The 20,372-nt window shown below is 39.6% G+C and overlaps 1 protein-coding gene across 1 annotated transcript in view; it reads left to right on the top strand.

Annotated features, from left to right (window-relative positions):
• Window positions 1–20,366, top strand: part of LOC309622253 (ventricular zone-expressed PH domain-containing protein homolog 1-like) — a 55,331-nt gene extending 34,965 nt beyond the window's left edge. Inside the window, exons 4-5 of the mRNA XM_082409379.1 lie at window positions 15,552–15,688; window positions 19,866–20,366. Coding sequence (XP_082265505.1) covers window positions 15,552–15,688; window positions 19,866–20,102 — 374 coding nt within the window. The 3' untranslated portion in view covers window positions 20,103–20,366. The remainder of the gene's footprint in view (window positions 1–15,551; window positions 15,689–19,865) is intronic.
• Window positions 20,367–20,372: the final 6 nt, after the last annotated feature.

Raw genomic sequence — 20,372 nt, 5'->3', positions numbered from 1 at the left:
CACCTGTACCCATTCCTTGAATTGGGGGATTTTGTGCATCTCAAAGATCATCCATTGTGGCAAGTCTATCCTCTTGCTCAGCCAAGAAGTTGAGACTGAATAGGAAAAAAAATGTGTTTATTTGGCCAGATGGAAATATGAGGGGCTCTCGGAGAGGCACCAACTAACATGTATTACCCCACGGAGATGGTATGGGTGGAAGAAGCTGGCATTAAGAATAGCAGCCTTCGTGAGGCACAGATTGCTGGCTGATTACAGATCAAGTTTGAGTTGATGCCAGAATGAATGCCCCAATTTTTAAAAAGTTAATTTGAGCAAAGAAGGAATTGAGGAACTGAATGTCTCCATTATGAAACTTTCTAATTAGACCCTATTTCACCTGTGAAAAAGGCAAAGCATAAAAGAAACCTTATTTGAGATCATGGCGAAGTAAGGTGCTTATCTAAGGTGGCTCTGAGGGGCCCTTAAGAATTTCATTCCAAGTAAGCTGAGTCCTTACCTTAGCTCAATAAACATTGAATCGTATCTCGCCAAGGGAGGCTCAGAAAAGGGCCTGCAAGTTAAAAGCACAAAGTGTTCCTTTAATATATGTTTTCTCAAATTCACTGCCATGCACTTGAAAAGAACATTTTGCACATTCACTCGTTCTTATTTGTGTTTCTCACAGTTAAATATAGACTGAGAACATACAGCAATAAAAATTCAAACAAGGCCAAATATTTTATAGCAGAACATATTGAATCAAAATGTTTGGCGCCAAAAACTTAGTGTGCTTAGATTTCTTTGCTCATTTCCTTTTGCTCCATGAAAGAGGATTTGAGTCTGAAAGAAATCCTATTTTAAATTATTATTTTCACCAAAAACTCTTGACTCCCTGAAAAGTTTATAGAGGTTGTTGATCTAATTTTCCTATTTTTGTATAGCATATAAATTATATATTTAAGTGAAAGGTCTAACATAATACTGCTGACACATATATTATTCATAGGGATGATATTTGCATTCATGTTATGCTTAAATTGTAAGTTTAAAGGTGATCAAGACATAGGAATAAATATTTTGTTATTTGGTTATGCACAGCTAACATAGTACTTGCGTCCCATTTTTCATTTATGAAATGCACGTTTGTTGTGTTGGTTGAATGTCTTCTCCAGGCTGAGCCTTGGGATAAAATATGAATAAGGTACAATATCTCTGCCCTGAAAGGATTCATAATCCAGTTAGGGCCAGAAGACATATATGGAAAAATCTAGCATACTTCCTTGTATATTTTTAGCATGCAATAAATACCTGTTGAGTGAGTCAATGAATGAATAATACTTAGAAATGGAAAAGTCAAATACATCTTGAATATTAAAATGTTTCAAAATTGTGATTATGTGTTAATAATATCAAGTACATCACTATACCATACCCATTGCATTCTGAGTCTGGTAAATGGGGGTTGGTGCTTCTTTCCTCTTTGAGAGAAGTCACCGTATATACATCAGAGTCTGCTTCCCTGTCTTTGCTCCTGATGTACTGTGCCCAAGTCCTGTTACTGCTCTGGTTTGGTTAGCGCTCCTGCAAGGCCCAGATGCCCTGTCAGCCTCAGGGAGGAGGGGTCTAAAGAAATAGGATTGGTGTCTAGGACAAAAGGCTGAAGAAATTGCATTTGGGTTTTTTTTTAAGGTATTGGCAAACAGTACAATGTTCTCAAATATTTGTTGTTCCAATATTTTCTAATGAGGCCATTAGAAAATTTCAATTAGACATCAGGAAAGTTATCCTGAAATATAAATCCTTCTTAATAATGTGTAAACTAAACTGTGGGACTCCAGAAATTGACAGCAAATCAACTGGCTTCCATGGTCACTTTAAGGACATTCCCCTCCTCGGGTAAAAGTCACATCACCCCACCAACTCCCAGTCATCTTCCCATCAACTCTACCGTCAACACACAGAAATGCACAGAAGTTTACTATTTGGTATTCAGAAAAATGTATTTTTTTTCCAGTTGGGTGTGAAGTCAGAGGAAACTAAATGCTAGCATAGTGTAAAGGTCTTAAAATTATAATTGCTGGCATTTATCACACTAACTATGTGCTAAGTCTTACATGCATTTTTCTCACCATTATTGAGTCCATTTTACAGATCAAGAAACTGAAACACAGAGAGAGGTTAAGTACTTTTTCCAAGGTCACACAGCTACTAAGTGGTACAACTAGGATTTTAATCCAGGTTAATTCCTGAACCTGAAATTTCAATCTCTAGGGCAAATCCAACTTAAGCACATGGAATATTGAAAGTTACAAGAACAATTATTTCATAATGTTATATTATATTGGAAAGACCAAGGAGTGATCTGTTGATACCTCTCTGATGACTTAATCTACTCAAAGATGAGCAGGGGTTTTAGTATGATAATGTGTGGGAAATGATTACATGTAGGAAATGGTTACGTAGAAGCTATTTCCAATCCCTCCAATTGCTGATTCAGTTTCTGATAATCATTTTATAAAAGTACAGAGTAGAAGGTTAGAAAGTCACTGAAGTAACTCAAGAATCCTCAGAGACTTGCTTGTTGGTGTTTATTGCAAATCCCATTACCCCACATGAATGAGAGAATAGAGATTGAGCAAACAGATCAAACAGAACAGAATCTGTTTCTGGAAAACCAAACAAATCCCTTTATCAGTCATCCTTGTGTCCTGGAACTGCTAGTGCATGTTAACAGTAAGGATTAATCAGCTGGACCGTCCTGGAACACATCTGGCTGTCTATTCAGTCACTTTTTTTTTTTTAAAGGAAGAGGAGGAACTAAATCGTGACTTTCACTCTTGTTTCTTGAGACACATGGGATGCCTTTGTTCTTACACCCTACAGAAAACAACTCAGAGCTGTCTTGGTTTTGGCACTTGTGTCTCCCTCTGTAGATCTGAGCACTCGCCAGTGTGATCACTCTCTTAGTCACTGGATATTTAGATATTGAATGTGATTGTCTGTAGGAGGTGCCCTTAGGCTATCAAAGAGAATGAAAGACATTTTTTCAGACAGACTTCAACCATCTATCATGATTCCTCTTTAGAACTTGATTTCAAACATTTGTGCTATAAGAACATGCTGTCCATTATATCACATGGGCAAATAGAGATGGTTTCAAAATGCTATCAAGATAAGAAAGACCTCTGTCAGGAGATTTTCTTCAGACACTAGAAACTGGTAACAGCAGTGTGGCTCTCCTTTGCTGGACACCTTCAGCATGGGCTAGATGGCTTTCCACTCCAGAAACCAACATGAAAATGGGCTAGGGACTTCCCTGGTGGCCCAGTGGTTAAGACTCCGTGCTTCCACTGCAGGGGGCACGGGTTTGATCCCTGGTCAGGGAACTGGGATCCTGCATGCCGCGTGGCGAAAAAAAAAAAAAAGAAAATGGGCTAAATGACCTCTGAGGACCGAACTTGTAAGACATAAATAGCCTGTGGGTCCATTAATATGAAACTTTTCCATTTAATTTTAGTGCCAACTTTCACAGAACTTTAAGGGTGACAAAAGAAAACCCACTTTGGATTTATGCAGTGACTGGGTTTGTCTTATGATGCCTTCCCTCCTACTACAGTGTGTGAGCATGTTGTCTTCCATGTTAAATGTGCTTGGAGTGCCAAAAACAGGGCAGTGGTTGGGCAGGATAACTTCACATTTTCACACGTATATACTGTTAATGACTCGGTTCATAAAATTGAACCCCAGACTGTTGTTCAAAGATACTTTGAATTAGTTAATGACAAAATAAATACGTGCTCATCAACTCAGATAAGTTATTATCCTTATCCTGAAATCTTTTTCCCTTTCCCCTCTTCCCATCTCCCTGTTCTATTCCTCTCTGTGAAACCTTCCCACACTCACATTATCTCTCTGTCTCTGTCTCTCTCTCTCTCTCACAGACACACACAAACATACACACACACACACACACACACACACACGTACATACACACTGGCATACATGGACACACCACCCCAACAGAATAAACTCTCTCTTCTCTGTCCTTTCCGTTCTCTGCCCACACCTTCTGTAGTGTACACAGCACATTGCCATCAATCTCCCCCACTAGACAGTAAACTAGAAGTGGAAAAACCATCCATTATTCTTCTTTGTATGCCCTACCCAGTACCTGGCACATGGCAGCGTTTAACAAGTATTTGGTATATAGATGGATGATGGAGTAATTCATGGATCATGTAAAGCGATAGGATGATGATAGAAGAAATAGGATTTGTTTTGAAATGCAACTTTAAAATCGAATTCTTTCTCAAAATTAAAAAAAATAACTTACTAAACTGAAACCTTGAAATAGCAGCTTTTGCAAAGTAAGCTTTTATAAGAAGAAAATGTTGCTATGTACAAAGTTTCAACACTATATGGATACCCAATTTTAATATTTTACTAAACGGTTTCAATACACACATACACACAGAGTTCATAGTAAGCTTGCTAATAACCTGTGAGCCTCTATCAGAAATAAGCTAAAGGGGGCTTCCCTGGTGGCGCAGTGGTTGAGAGTCTGCCTGCCAATGCAGGGGACACGGGTTCGAGCCCTGGTCTGGGAAGATCCCACATGCCGCGGAGCAACTAGGCCCGTGAGCCACAGCTACTGAGCCTGCGCGGCTGGAGCCTGTGCTCCGCAACAAGAGAGGCCGCGATAGTGAGAGGCCCGTGCACCGCGATGAAGAGTGGCCCCCACTTGCCGCAACTAGAGAAAGCCCTCGCGCAGAAATGAAGACCCAACACAGCCATAAATAAATAATTAAATAAATAAATTAATTTAAAAAAAAAAGAAATAAGCTAAAATCAGTAGCCTAATACCCTTCAGGGGTTAATTTCCATTTTTCAACCAGCGTCACTATCCTAATCCTTCTGCCTTTCCATACTGGGTCAACAACAATCTTATCTTGATAGGCTGAAAGTTTACTTGCAGCAAAGCGTGAATCACTCTGTGGTTACCCACAAACAAATCATCAGGCATTGAAATGTGTCCTCTTCCACTCAGAGAATAAGCTGAGTCAAGACAACACATGGAGGAGGAGAAGCATGCTTTAGAAAGGCAGACTAGAGTGAATAAATCAATCTCTACCACTTTACAGATTTGAAGTGACATAAGAATTTTTATGTAGTTTTTTAAAATAAATAACTTAATATCTTTTAAAAGAGCTCTAGTCATCACCTTTCAGAGTAATCTTAATTTTTTCTCTACCTATACAAATACATTAGGAATGAAATTTATTTTTCAGCCACAAGCTCCCCTATGTAAAAGACATATAAGTACGTTTAGCGGACACTGAGAATGAAGTCATCAAATACCTCATATTTTGCCTTGGATCTCATCCCTTCCACCTTCTCAGAAACTCCACAGCATAGATTACCCTTTCTCTCTTTTTTATTCAATTTCTCCCTCCAACTTTAACTCCCATGGGCTTTTAAACACCTTCAACTGGCTTAACGTCTCCTTTCCCTTTACCTACTGCCTCTCTCTCACCTCCTCTTTAAAGCCAAAAGAGTCCCATCACTGCTCACTCTGAATTTCCTTGCCTCCTTCTCCTCCTGACTCAGCCCTCTCTAATCTGGCCTCTAAGCCCATTATCTCTGTGGTCATTTGAAGCCACGCAGGTCCCAGGCACTGGGTATGTTCAGTCCTTGTGTCACTTGCCTTAAGCAGCATTCAATTCTGTTGGCCAATTCCTCCTTCCTCAAACATTTCTCCCTTTGCCTTCTGAGACACAGCACTCCTTGGGTCTCCCTCCTACTCTAGACACTCCTTCTCAGCCTCCTTTCTGGGCCCACCTTCCTCCATCCACCTATTCATTGTCAGAGCACCCCTCTTCCCCTCACTGTAACTCTCTCCCCTGTCAGTCTCCACTGCTTCTGCGGCTTCAGTAACCTCTTCTATGACAAAACTCCCAAATGTGTATCTGCAGTCCAGGCCCCTCCTCTGACTGACTTCTCCCATCGCCTGCTTGGTACTTCAAAGGCATCTCAAACTCAGTTCATTTAAATTAAAACTCGTAAGTGTCCTGCCCTTGCCCCCTCCCCTTCCAAAAAAAACCAAACAAACAACACTTGATTTTCTTCCAGCATTCCCCATTTCAGTAAATACAACATCCCTCATTCTGATGCATCAGCCAGAGACCCACTGCCCTCTCTCCTACCCCATCTAATCTATCACCCAGTATTGTGGATTTACCTTCTCAACTGTGCTCAACTCTGTCCACCTGTCTCCATTGCCCTAAAGCAAACTACCATCACCTCTTACCTAAAATAATGGCAATAGCCTCCTGACTGTGCTACTTGGACCTTCCAACCTCCTTCCCACATTGCAGCCAGAATGACCTCTCCAAGGCACAAATCTGATGGGACCACTCTCTGCATAAAACCTTACAATGGCTTCCCACAGCTCTTAGCTCAAAGACCAAACTCCATATCATGTGCCTGAGAGCTTCACACGCTCTCTCCCGGCCTTTCCAGCCTCATCTTGTCCCCAGTGCCATCTGCTCCTCTCCGCTCTGCCCAGAAAGAACTCCTTTCAGTTTCTTATACTCACCTCACTTCTTCCTGCCACTATGCTTTTGTATCTGCTGTTCTTCTGCTAGGAGTGCCCTTTCTCCCCTCATCACCTAGTTAATGTAGATCTTAGCTTTCCCATTACAACTCAGATTCATTGCCTTTCTATAACCTCCTGATTTATGCTAAGGTCCTCAAAGTACTTCGGAGCTCTCCCTGTAATACTTGATATACCTGTCATCTTGTGGGGTTTTTTTTGTTATTCTTTTGTTTGGTTGGCTTTTGCATGTGATTATTTGATTAATGTCTACTTCCTGCAGTAAACAAGTTCTATGGAGGGAGTCCCCCTCATCCATCTATCCTCAGCCCCTAGCACACAATAGATACTCAATAAATATTTGCCAAATAAATGAATGACCAATTTTGTATCTTCTCAAAAAAATTTTAGTAAAATTTTTCTTAGGCAAGTGGTGACAAAAAAACAAATTAATGAATTCACAATAATTCATTTTAAGAGAAAAAAGGTATTCATATGATGACATTTGCAGTGTATCTTTTGTGCCAGACGTATTCTTTGTATAAAAGTATTTTCTTAAATAAGCTCTTCTCAAAAGTACTATGAAAGATCATTTTATTTAACAGAGAGTGAGTTATTGTGTGTGTATGTATGTATGTCAAATACACACAGTGTTATGGTGTATATGTTATAGATAAAGCTTCCAATGCAGACATTGTAAAATTTCTATTTATTGCCAAAAGGTTTGAGGCCAAGTGTTGAACAACAACAGATGGAACTTGTGTTAAATAATTCCACAAAAGCAGTGTAGACACACCTTAGAATGCTCTTAAACACCAAGAATGTACGTGCATGCAGGTGGGACAATGGCTAACGTGTGCAACTTGTACAGCCCAAACAAGGTGACCCTCCTTATCACAGAGCTGGTACAAGTGTGTCAGATCTATTTTTTCCCATACAAGGAAAGCTGTACAATGTCAAGGCCATGCGGGAAAGCACTCAACATTTTAAACTGTCTAAAATCCTATGGTCAGGTGTTGCCAGCAATACCTATCCATGACATCATATTAATGAGATGACAGCATGGGACCAACATGGGAAGTGTGTATGGAATCCTTTTTTATTCAAAGTTCAAGAATAAGATTGAGCAATTCCCTCCATTCATTTCTACCACCTCTGATCTTTTCCCATTGGTCCCTGTCAGTCATTACTGGGCAAGTCTGGGCCAGTCTTCTTTGATAGGTTCCCATAAGGGCACAAAGGTGACCATACTTACTGCTCAGAACTTACTGAGCAGGTTACCTTCTTGGCAAGTGGCCTTAAAATTTTTATTTCACTGATGAAACCATAAGTAAGCCAAATTCCACAAACATTGATTCTGAACATTTTCTTCTATAACTCTATTAACTTAAGCCAAGGACATGCATATGATCTTATACTGCTATTCTATTCTTTAATTTTATGGAAAGGTCATAACAATTTTCTTCCCACTACTGGTTTTGCAGTTTTACTCTTTTGGATATTGTACGACCTATTACTGTCATCTACCGTGAGGCTACTATCATTTCCTAGAAGTTCCTGAGCTTTGTTAGAATAACCTGGGGATCCTGTTAAAAATGCAGGGTCCCTCACCCTACCCCAAAATTATGATTCAGTCGGTTTGGGGTGGTTCCTTGTAGTGTGCATTTTAAGAAGCCAGCAGGTAATTCTGATGTAGGTGGCCCTCAGAACACAGTGTGGGAAACACTGCTCTACCAGCTTATAAAAGAGTAGTTCTGAGGCTTTTTTTAGAACAATATTTCAGTGATTAATAGAGAAGCCTAGAAAGCAGACTACGTTTTGATGGGTATGAAATTACTGAGAAAGGAAGCCATTCGGCACATGTGAAAGTGCCCTCAAAGGGCTGCTGTCAAAATGAGTTTGTCCTTTTTTGGACCCCACCCATCTTGTAGGATGTTACAAAATGGATGCTGGATGCTACCTCCTCGTTTATTTACTAGTGTAAGGAAATATGGGCTTCTAAAACACTGCCTGGATATTCATATGAAACATGCCATTTGTTACGATCCTTAGTGATTTCAGAAACCACAGATGCTCAGCCTACTAAATGTGGCTCCTATGACCTCCTCATTTAATGATTCTATCCCTCTTTAAGCATATCCTCTGTAATTAGAGTTGGCTTTATTAGAACTGGCACACATACAAGAAAATCAGTAAAACCATAGAAGGGAATTGAAGTAAATTTGAGACTCTCAATACATACAAAATAATTCCCCACAGACTGTACAGGAGTTGTAATTCCCAGAAGCAGTCATTTCAAGGGAAAATTTTTTAAAAGACATACTTTTTCTCAGTTCTTATTTTAAAACTAAGTATTTGAGATTTACGTTTTTTCTTCCAGAATATGCCTTCTTTTGAAGGTATTTGTCTTTAACAATCAAGAAAAAATATCTAAGAATTCAAATATCACAAATTAAATTCACAACCGTCTTAATTATTCTTGTACAATGCAACACTTTCAAGACAAAAGTTGCGTAAGCCAAAAAGCACACAGTATAAGGAACTTCTGGGTGTGGATAGAAGTCGGTACAATGTGAATAGTAGTTAATGGTGGGGGACGTGTCACCACCTACTGTCATAAGAATAAGCAGGAACTCTGGAATAAAAGGGAGCGACCACCAATGATGTGGAAAAGGCTCCCAGTGCAGCCCAATCCACTATTGGATTAGCTTGAATATGGCAGTCTTTGTGAATAAGTGGATCTGTTACCAACAACTGAAGAGTTCACCTCCCTTTGGAACTCTTTGAATTGCTTGTCACACCTCAAGTTCAAAGCCTGCAGTCCTTGAACTTTAAAAGGGTTTCCTGTCTTACTCTGAATTCTCTCACTGTTCCTAACACTTTCATATAGTATAGGTTTCATTACATTCTTAATTGGAGGAAGGGAGATGGGTTTTATCCTAAAGTCATTAGGATATGGTATTTATAAAAACCACCTGTTCATCATCACAGTAAGAGATGATGATGATTTTATGTTCATGATCATGGTCATGATCATGATGATAGTAGCTACTATTTGTTGACCCCTTATTATGTACCAGGACTTGGTTAAGCAAGGCTACTGTTAACCTTTACAGCATTTCTGTGCCTTTATTTATGGTGGATGATGTCCACTTGGGGGTGTAGACTTAAACAGCACAATTCGGGCTGAATTTCAGCCCCTACTTACCCCTTGGCTGAGTGCTCTTGTGCAGTGAACAGCCTGCACAGCCATTCACAGTGGCCCTGTTGTTAAGCATGACATTTTTGGAGAAGAGGAAATTGAAGCTCAGTGAAGTTAAACAACTTGTACAAGACCAGTCAGCTGTTAAAGTAACAGATTCTGGACTTCAGCTGAGGTCTGACTCCAAAGTCACTGCCCTTACCTCATCAACCCTAGGTCTAGGCCAGAGAAAGCCTTTGGTACAGCCTTGTATGATTTATTATAGTAAGGAGTAAACATGGCGTCCAACACACTATGTTTAACTAAATTATAATTGGCTAAAAACATATTCACAGTTGCAACAGATCTTAAAACAAGGTGGAGACCTTGAATTATTGAGCTCTTGTGCTCTTGAGATAAAAGGGTTATATGACTACAGAAATTATTATTTTTTATGATGTTATGTTACAAAGTATTAGCTTCCACTTTTCACGATGTCCAGGGATCTTTAGGATTAGTCTCTTCTTGAATCTCACATCTCATCTCTTGTTTGCCAAGCCCCACCAGGTTCCATCACAAAGAATGAATGACAGTTCCTAGAATGCATTTCATGCCCACTCTGTCAGCCTCAGCCCTTTGCATATGTTTTTTTTTTTTTTTTCAGAATATCCTTCTTCACTTCACCTTCATCACTGCTACTTGTCCTTCAGAATTCAGCTCAGCCACATATTCTCCAGGAAGCTTTTCTGCTTCCTACGCCCAGTTTAGAATAGGTGCCTCTCCAGGGTGTTCCATTCTCCTTACCTCTGGCTTTCAGTTACATTCTGGCAGGAGATCAGAGGGAGGGAGCAGAGTGAGGTCTGCTTATTTATTCCCAACTCCCTCCCTGCTTGGTCACCGCAGGTTGACTGTGTCCTCAATCCACAGCCACAACTCCTGCAGGCACCGCTCTTGCATACAGGTCTCCTTCTGGGTCCTAACTGTTCTCTTCGCTTTCCTCTTCAGCCAGAGAGGGGTGTTATGCCTCCTCCTGGCTCCTGGCACCAGAGTACTAAGGTGCTTTTCCTCCACCTTGCCCACTTCTGTGTAAATAGTCCCTTTATTAACTGCCCTCAGTTGCCCAGCTTGAGGTGCCCCCTGTTTCCTGCTGCAACCATCCCTGATCCATAGCAGATCCCATCTGGGGTCTGTGAGGCTTCATGTCTGTGCTGGCTGGACCTTCACAGGCTCTAGGCCCCTCCTTGCTCCTTAAGAAAAACAAGGTCCTTTCTAATGGGGTTTCAGAAGAACTTTCAAATGAAGTCCAATATGGCCTCCCCATGACTATTTGATACCCAATCTCTTTCCTGGATCTTGCACCAAAAAATCTTGAATCGCCTGCCGATCCCCCACCTTCAGCTCATGACTTTGACCAAAGTGACTGCTTTACTTGCAGAAGAAGTGAACTTGCTTCTGAGTTCATTGATTCTTCCAGCTTCTTTAAGTTTTTTTTTTTTTCATGCACTTTCCCTCACATGTCCCACTTGTTACCTCAGGCCTTCTCTGTACTCCTCCTAGAAGTTCCTTTCTCCCTTCTTCAGCAGGGGCCCAGCCCTCATGTCACCCTCTCCCAGCTAGAAGTAGAATTTCCTTTCTTTGAGTTCTGTAATGCTTGGCTTTTACTTCTGCAGGGGCACTTGCCAAACTCTACACTGAGTTGTCAAATTTGTAAAATGCTTTATCTCCCCACAAGATGATAAATTCAAGCTCTCTCTGAGCTGGGCTTTATGACCCCCTCAGATCCAAACACAGTGCCTTTCAGCTTATCTGTGCTCAAAATTATGTGTGAGATGACTGGATATGGTTGGTAGATCAACAGAGGAATATTCTTTCTTGCTTTAAGGTATCTGGGTCTGATATTATTTCACTCTTATTCACCAACTTTGTGTTGAGTAAGACTAACACCTTCAAATTTCATCTTTTATCAACATAAATATTTTCAACTCTTGGTGCACAAAAGGAATACAATTAATATATGACCATTTGTATTAGCACTCTAAAAGACTTTTAAGTTGATAAACATGGTAATAGTTTGGGTTCCAATTGCACTACAGAATTCAGTTTAATATTCCATAGTTTTTTCAGCCAACTGATAATTTAAAAAAGGAACAGATCCTGGTTGGTAAAGAATGTCTTAGCCAAATTGTGGTGCTTTGAACGAAATAATGTGTTAATTGGCAAGTGAGAAAATATTTAAGTATCCTTTATGCATTATGTGCAAACAAGATAGTTTTAGACACACAATCATTCCCTCATGGTCTCATTCCACATGTTGTTTTTCAAGTGGAATATGATCATCCTTAGAAAGAATTAGTTCCCTGTTTTGACCATGAAGAGACTGCAATATCATATGAGAATTATTGCTTACTGGGACGTGCTATGGGCAATAGACCTATTAAAAGGACACATGGCCAGTCACGCATTTGCCAGACATAATTATTAAAAAAAAAAAAAAATTTTAGGGCCTGGGATAGCCACTGGAAAAAAATTTAAGTCTTTTTTTTTTCTTTTTTTGCCTTTTGAAACTATTTTTAAATTAATCCTACAGCTACAAATAGCCTGGCTTTTACAAATTATCTGAAGCTGACTCTGATGCCTAAGTTAAGGCCCTAACATGCAGCTAGTTTAAAGTGCTGCTCACATTTCCTTCCTAAAATCCTTTCCATGGACTTTTCCCCTGGGATCCACTTTTACTGGGCTACAGTGAAAAGTCTTCACTTAGCAGCGTTTCTCCATCATCCTTCATCCTTTTGTTCTCCAGTAAGCCTATCATTTTCTCTGGAGTCTCTCACGGTCATTGTGGGTATGTGGGTATGATATCCCAGCCACTCCATGTCTCAAACAATTCCTTCAACTATTTTGCCAAGTGTGACTTCCGTCACATACACTTAAAGTGAAACATTTGGACCTGCCTTGAGATTTGGATCTATGTTGAGGAGAAGTTCTTGAAGCTAATTCCCTATGTCAGATCTAGAAGGACACATGTGCTTAAATATTACCTAAACCAATCATGATTTCAAATCAGCTCAGATATCATGACTATTTCAAATGTTTCTTTGAGTAAATATGGGAGAAAGACTGGAAAAATGTTCTGTTATTAAATGACATTGCATTATATTAAATCATCTTACCATTAAAAATGGCAAGACAGCAATGTGGTTACAAAAGGTGAAGTAAGTTCTTTAATAAAAGAGGGGGCAGGGGTAGTAGTTCTTTGCTGCTTACCTAGTGTCTTCACATAAATTTCTTTATTTTGATTTTTGATCTCTCAACATCCTTGTAAAGCAGGTGGGAGCGATTATTATTTCCTCTTTGCTGAGAAGAAATCAGTGGTTAAGAGGACTCGAATCTAACTCTTCTGAATTGTTATTCAGAAATCCTTCAACGTTACAATTAGATCAGCATTTTTTTTCTAATTTGAAAGCATAGGAAATGGGTGTTTTAGAAAAAAATGAATCCTATTTTTGGCTTGGGTTTTTTCTTGTTGTTACTTAGTTGCTTGTTGGTTTGTTTTCTCCTCTTGGACCTCCGTTGGACCTTCCCTTCCTCCTCCCAGACAGGCTGCTGCACTCTTCATGACTCAACAGCACGTGTTAGCAGAGATTCACGGAACCCCTAGCCCAGGCCGACACTGTGAGCACATGGCAAGCAGGCTGTCCCCGCCCTCTAGGACCAATAACATGTGGGGAAGACACAGTGTCCTAAGTGCTTTACCTGCTGTACAAAGGAAGCAAGCACTGTGTTTATGGAAAATTTAAATTTGCAAAGAGCATACTAGCTTTAAGAAAGCTCTAAATCAGATGATTCCTAGTAAAGCAAAGCAGAACACTGAGATAATTTTCTTGACATTGATCGTCAATGATTCTTGAGTGACTGCTTTCCATACCCTCTGCTATACGTAGTACTAGCCACCATGGAGCATCGCAGAAAATGGGGGACACTTCTCATCACTGAAGCCTCAGATTAAATGCCACCTCAAATATGCAAGCTCTTTCCTGACCACTTAAATGCATGTGCACCAACCCCCAAGTCACTCACTCTCTATTCTATCTTCATTGTAACCCTATCACTATCTAACAATATATTTCATATGTTGTTTCAGTTATTAGCCTTAATTTGGGATTGACAATGGAACATCCAATTGACTAGTCATCAGACAAGAAGGGAAAAAAGCTAGATTAACTTTAATAGAACTTTGTTTATAAAAACTATACATTGCATTATTCTTACCCCAACAGTGCTGTTAAGGTGGAAAAATCCCCTGTCTGAGGTAATTTTTTTACCTACATTAGATAAGAGAAATGGTAGATGGGAAGGATAGGTTGTGTTCATATGGTCAAAGAGGTACTGTCCAAATTTCATGGTGATGAACAAATTTCATTACTTTCAAGGTGCCAAGAAAATTGAACATTAATGTATATAAATAAATATTGTCATACTCCCCAGAAATCAGATTCTTTCACATGAATTTGAAATTTGAAGAGTGAATGTTATGTAGTTGGTAAAACAAATGGAATTCTTCAGTTCAACATTTAAACTTCTGACATTGTAACTGGTCTTCTAATTCTATGGTTATGTGTAATCATACACACTCTACTTCAATGTAAAATGAATCCATTCATTCATTCATTCAACAAAAATTTATAGACTCCATACTAGGTTAGATGCCTGATATAACAATAGCAAAGACCCTGCCCTCATGGAGCTTTCAGTTGAATGGGAAAGAAAGATATTAATAAGGTAAATACCAATAATCATCTACAAATGATGATACCTGATAGAAAATAAACACGCCAGTTGCTTTGAGAACATATAGAAGACAAAGTCACTCGAGTCTGGGTTTGGGAAAGGTCTCCCAGAGGAAGCAACGTTTGAGTTGAAACATGAAATGATCAGTTTTTAACTAGGTGAAGATTCAAATATGGACAGTGGAGATAGAGTGTGTGTGTTCCAGAGTGGAAAAATCATGTTCAGAAGAGTTAGGTAAGGGCTTCCCTGGTGACGCAGTGTTTGAGAGTCTGCCTGCCAATGCAGGGGACACGGGTTCGAGCCCTGGTCTGGGAAGATCCCACATGCCGCGGAGCAACTAGGCCCGTGAGCCACAATTACTGAGCCTGCGCGTCTGGAGCCTATGCTCCCCAACAAGAGAGGCCTCGACAGTGAAAGGCCCGCGCACCGCGATGAAGAGTGGTCCCCACTTGCCGCAACTAGAGAAAGCCCTCGCACAGAAACGAAGACCTAACACAGCCATAAATAAAATAAATAAATAATTTAAAAAAAAAAAGAGTTAGGTAAGTTTGCCTTTGCAGCTGTTAAGGATTCAGAAAAACACATCTTTTGGAGCACTACATTGACTTTTGCTGACAAATAGCTAAATATACTTGGTTTATGATTATTTATAAAGCTATATTTCTAAGCAGTTCATGTGAACAGAATACCATGAAACAAAAGAGTCAGGAAGCACAGAAAGCTGAATGTCTGGATGAACCTTAAATAACTGCTAACCAAATGCTCTTTTCGTGAACTATGTTCCTTTTGCAAATCTCGATGAGGGCTTTCAACACTTTCCCATTATCATATCTAAATTGTGCATTCTTTTAGGGACAAAAGGGGAAGGTTAACCAAATTCATAATTTGTTAGCCCACTATCCAAATGTACTTACTGGGTCTGGTTCAGTGTACAATTCTGACTTTTGATCACTTGCCAAATAAATAATGGAAAATAAATGGCTTGATCATTCTGTTACCTTCAACAGTTGTAAATCAAGATGGCCAGCCTCTCATAGAAGGAAAACTTAAAGAGAAGCAAGTCAGATGGAAGTTCATCAAAAGGTGGAAAACCCGCTATTTTACACTGGCTGGAAATCAACTTCTGTTTCAGAAAGGAAAGTCTGTAAGTACCCCTACCATCTTTTACACTTGCATTTTTAAGGTCTTGATCTCTGCCAGCTAGGCATTTTGTCTTGAGTTAAAAAGCCAATAATTTTTTCCTTCTCCATTTTACAGTGTCATTTTATTATATATGCCCCTTTGACTGTCTATTCTGTTCATTCCTATGTTAGTTGGTTCACTGTACCTCTTCAATCTGAAGAGGTACTTTCGATCTGAAGTAGGATGCTCAGTAAATATCCATATTCTGAACTTTCAGTGGGAAACTTGTGAAATAATATTCTATTGCAATCAGCAATGCAAAGTTATCCCTTTCTTTTCAAATCAGTTTTATTTATCATTAAACTCTACTCATTACAGATCAGGGAGCATGAAATTTTGACCTACTTTGTGACCATTTTGAGATATAATAATAATAACTTATCAGAGCTTATCACATGCCACACTGGATTGCCTCTGTCTATCTTTGGAACAATCCTTTGAGGTCAGCACTATTGTTATTGCCATTTTATAGATGGGGAAACTGAGGCACAAAGAGACTGATGGGCTTGTCCAAGGTTAGAGCCAGTAAGGTGAGAAAGGGTAAAACTGGAATTAGGCTCAGGCAGTGTGACACCAAAGCATGTTCTTAAATGAGTACACTGTCCAGCTTCCCATGTACACTTAAAATACAGGGTCAGGGCTTCCCTGGTGGCGCAGTGGTTAAGAATCCGCCTGCCAATGCAGGGGACACGGGTTCGAGCCCTGGTCCGGGAAGATCCCACATGCCGCGGAGCAACTGAGCTCGTGCGCCACAGCTACTGAGCCTGTGCTCTAGAGCCCGTGAGCCACAACTACTGAGCCCAAGTGCCACAACTACTGAAGCCCATGCGCCTAGAGCCCGTGCTCCACAACAAGAGAAGCCACCACAATGAGAAGCCTGCGCACCGCAATGAGGAGTGGCCCCCGCTCGCCGCAACTAGAGAAAGCCCGCACACAGCAACGAAGACCCAACACAGCCAAAAATAAATAAATAAAATAAATAAATTTATTAAAAAAAAAAAAATACAGGGTCAGTGGCAAACCAAACTGTGTCTGAATTAATTAATGAGAGTGTTAAATTACTTGAAAATTACATTTCACTAAGAGCACATGCTCTATATCTTTGGAGTGCTCATTAGAAAATTTGTTTGAACTTACTACTCAACAGGAATCAAGTATGGTGTATCTGAATTATGACGAATTCTGATCAATGCTCTTTTAGTTAATAAGACTTCACATTAACTTTTTGAATGAAAAAGAACATTTTGGTGACACCTATTTTGAACTCATGTTACTTTCTTCATCTGGGTGTTTTATAAAATATACAGATGGGCTGAAGGTCTTTTTGAAGGGGAAGTATAATGGTGTGTTCAATTTGGAAAGTTATTGGAGGTTTAAGGAAACATTTTTTTAGCATAGGTTCACACTGAAGCATTTACAAAGTGTTTAAAATGACCATTTGAATTTCCTGTCTTTATTAAAGAAATCAGAATAGAAGTTAAGATGTAGTGATTTTTCAGATCCCTCTTATGCATTAACAAAGTAGAGTTAGTGCATAAGAATGTTTTTCCTGAACTCAAATAATGACCTTTATACTTCTTGATTTGGAGCTTTTTAATAAAGTTTAGAGAATAAGCTATTGCATGATTGGCTAACTTATTTGACATCTTTATCAGGAAATAATGGTTTGACATTCCAGAAATATGACAGAACATTTGGCTCAAATATTAGGAAATAATATAATATAGCGTGAAGACCACAGCAAAATCCCTCTCATCCCCAGGGAGACAGTAAACATGCAGTGGTCAGCAGTCCAGCTGAAGCTTCAGCCACATCTTAAAGGGCTTTTCTTGTAAATGAGGAAAATGTGCATTTTAAAGTAAGAACTAAAAGACTATAGTGTTATTTTTCACTTTTTTTTTTTTTTTTTGGCTGCATTGGGTCTTCGGTGCTGCGTGCAGGCTTCCTCTAGTTGCAGTGAGCGGGGGCTACTCTTCGTTGCGGTGTATGGGCTTCTCATTGCGGTGGCTTCTCTTGTTGCAGAGCACAGGCTCTAGGCACGCGGGCTTCAGTAGTTGTGGCGCGTGAGCTCGGTAGTTGTGGCTGAGTAATAGTACATATATGTACCATATATAGTGTATATATGTACCATATCTTCCTTATCCATTCATCTTTTGATGGACATTTAGATTGTTTCCATGTCTTGGCTATTGTGAATAGTGCTGCTATGAACATAGGGGTGCATGTATCTTTATGAATTACAGTTTTGTCCAGATATATGCCCAGGAGTGGGATTGCTGAATCATATGGTAATTCTATTTTTAGTTTTCTGAGGAACATCCATACTGTTTTCCACAGTGGCTGCACCAACTTACATTCCCACCAACAGTGTAGGAGGGTTCCCTTTTCTCCACACCCTCTCCAGCATTTTGTTATTTGTGGACTTTTTTTTTTTTTTTTAATTTATTTTTGGCTGTGTTGGGTCTCCGTTTCTGTGCAAGGGCTTTCTCTAGTTGCGGCAAGTGGGGGCCACTCTTCATCACGGTGCGCGGGCCTCTCTCTATCGCAGCCTCTCTTGTTGCGGAGCACAGGCTCCAGACGCATTTGTAGACTTTTTAATGATGGCCATTCCGACTGGTGTGAGGTGGTACCTTATTACAGTTTTGATTTGCATTTCTCTAATAATTAGCAATGTTGAGCATCTTTTCATGTGCCTATTGGCCATCTGTATTTTTTCTTTGGAGAAATGTCTATTTAGGTCTTCTGCCCATTTTTCCATTGGGTTGTTTGTTTTTTTGTTGTTGAGTTGTATGAGCTGTATGCATATTTTGGAAATTAAGCCCTTGTCAGCCACATCATTTGCAAATATTTTATCCCATTCTGTACTTTGTCTTTTCGTTTTGTTTATGGTTTCTTTTGCTGTGCAAAAGCTTGTAAGTTTGATTAGGTTTCATTTGTTTACTTTGTTTTTACTTCTAGTGCCTTGGGAGACTGACCTAAGAAAACATTGGTACTATTTATGTCAGAAAATGTTTTGCCCATGGTCTCTTCTAAGAGGTCTATGGTGTCATGTCTATGTTTAAGTCTTTACTCCATTTTGAGTTTATTTTTGTGTGTGGTATGAGGGTGTGTTCTAACTTCATTGACTTACATGCAGCTGTCCAACTTTCCCAACACCACTTTCTGAAGAGACTGTCTTTTTCCCATTGTATATTCTTGTCTCCTTTGTTCAAGATTAATTAACCATAGGTGGGTTTATTTCTAGACTCTCTATTCTGCTGACATCAGTATTTTGAATTACTCTTTTTGTTTGATGCTCCTGAGATTTTTCCAAGGTGGACAATACACCATAGAAAGTTTAGGACGAGTGAAAAAGATGCCTTTCCACTGCAAAGTGAGAGAAGGGTGATTGTGAAAGGGAGATGGGAAAGGAGAGTTGGTAAGATTCTCAAACACAGGTACATTCTCCAGTAGACAGAATGGGCTCAGGGATGTTAAAGACCTGAAATTGCTTTAAAGAAGTATCTGACTCCTTAAAAATATTCATGCTAGCCCATCATGATGACTCTGGTGTTAGAGAGATCCTTAAGCATCTGCTTTAATGCAAAGAAAATGTAACATCATTAAATATTTCTTCCCTTAATGTTTGTGGACAAATCATCCTTCCAAATCTCAAGAGAGTTTCAAAAACAGTTTCATCTACTTAAACATTGGAACCCTGTTTGTTCAATTAATACCTCTTTCTCAGAGGTAACAAAAAAGAAAATTCAATTTCAAGCCGTAAAATTATCTCAAATTCTGAGTTAATATTACCCCAAATTGTACTGCTGCATTTTGCTCTGTTAATACAGTGTTAGTATCAGTAGAAAATGACATAAAGTCAAAGAAATATGAATCAAGCATTTTTCCCAATCCCACTGTATAATCATTTTCTATAAATTGGCTATTTTGTTTCAACCCTAGATAGTACAACAAAAAGCCAGTTGCTCACTCCTTCATTTGCTCTAATGACTCTTTGAGGTTTTAGCACCCAAAATAACAAAGGTCTTAAGCCACATGAAGTGAAAGAATTCTGATCCTCTTAGAAAATTCTCCAGGAGCCAGAGATCTTTCCATACTATGAAAGCTAGCTCATGTTCTTTCCTTCCCATGCATTTCAGAAAGATGATCCTGATGACTCACCAATAGAACTCAGCAAAGTACAGAGTGTGAAAGTTGTGGCCAAGAAACGCAGGGACCGCTCTCTCCCTCGGGCTTTCGAAATCTTCACAGACAATAAAAGCTATGTTTTCAAGGCCAAGGATGAGAAGAATGCAGAAGAGTGGCTCCAGTGCATCAATGTGGCAGTTGCCCAAGCAAAAGAGAGGGAAAGTAGGGAAGTAACCACATATCTGTAGGGATTTGCAAGCCGACCTCACACCAGTTGTATACAATGGGCATTGCACTGTCATTGCCAATGTCAGGAAAAAGAGATAAACTCACCATGTCATGCTGTTTTTTATTAAATACCAATGGAGCAGTTTTCCCCAAGAAGCAGGACCTAAAAGTGGCAAGATCCTGAGTACATTTCAGATCCACATGGCATTTGCATTAACTCCAGAACAGCTGTGTGAGGCATATGGGAAAAGGGGCTACGGATGGTATGGAGCCAGAAAGGGGAGAGTAGG

This window comes from Balaenoptera borealis (genome assembly GCF_965194805.1).
Source record: "Balaenoptera borealis genome assembly, contig: HAP1_SCAFFOLD_1898, whole genome shotgun sequence".
NCBI classification, from domain to species: Eukaryota; Metazoa; Chordata; class Mammalia; order Artiodactyla; family Balaenopteridae; genus Balaenoptera; species Balaenoptera borealis.
This window is presented reverse-complemented; position numbering and strand designations above follow the sequence as displayed.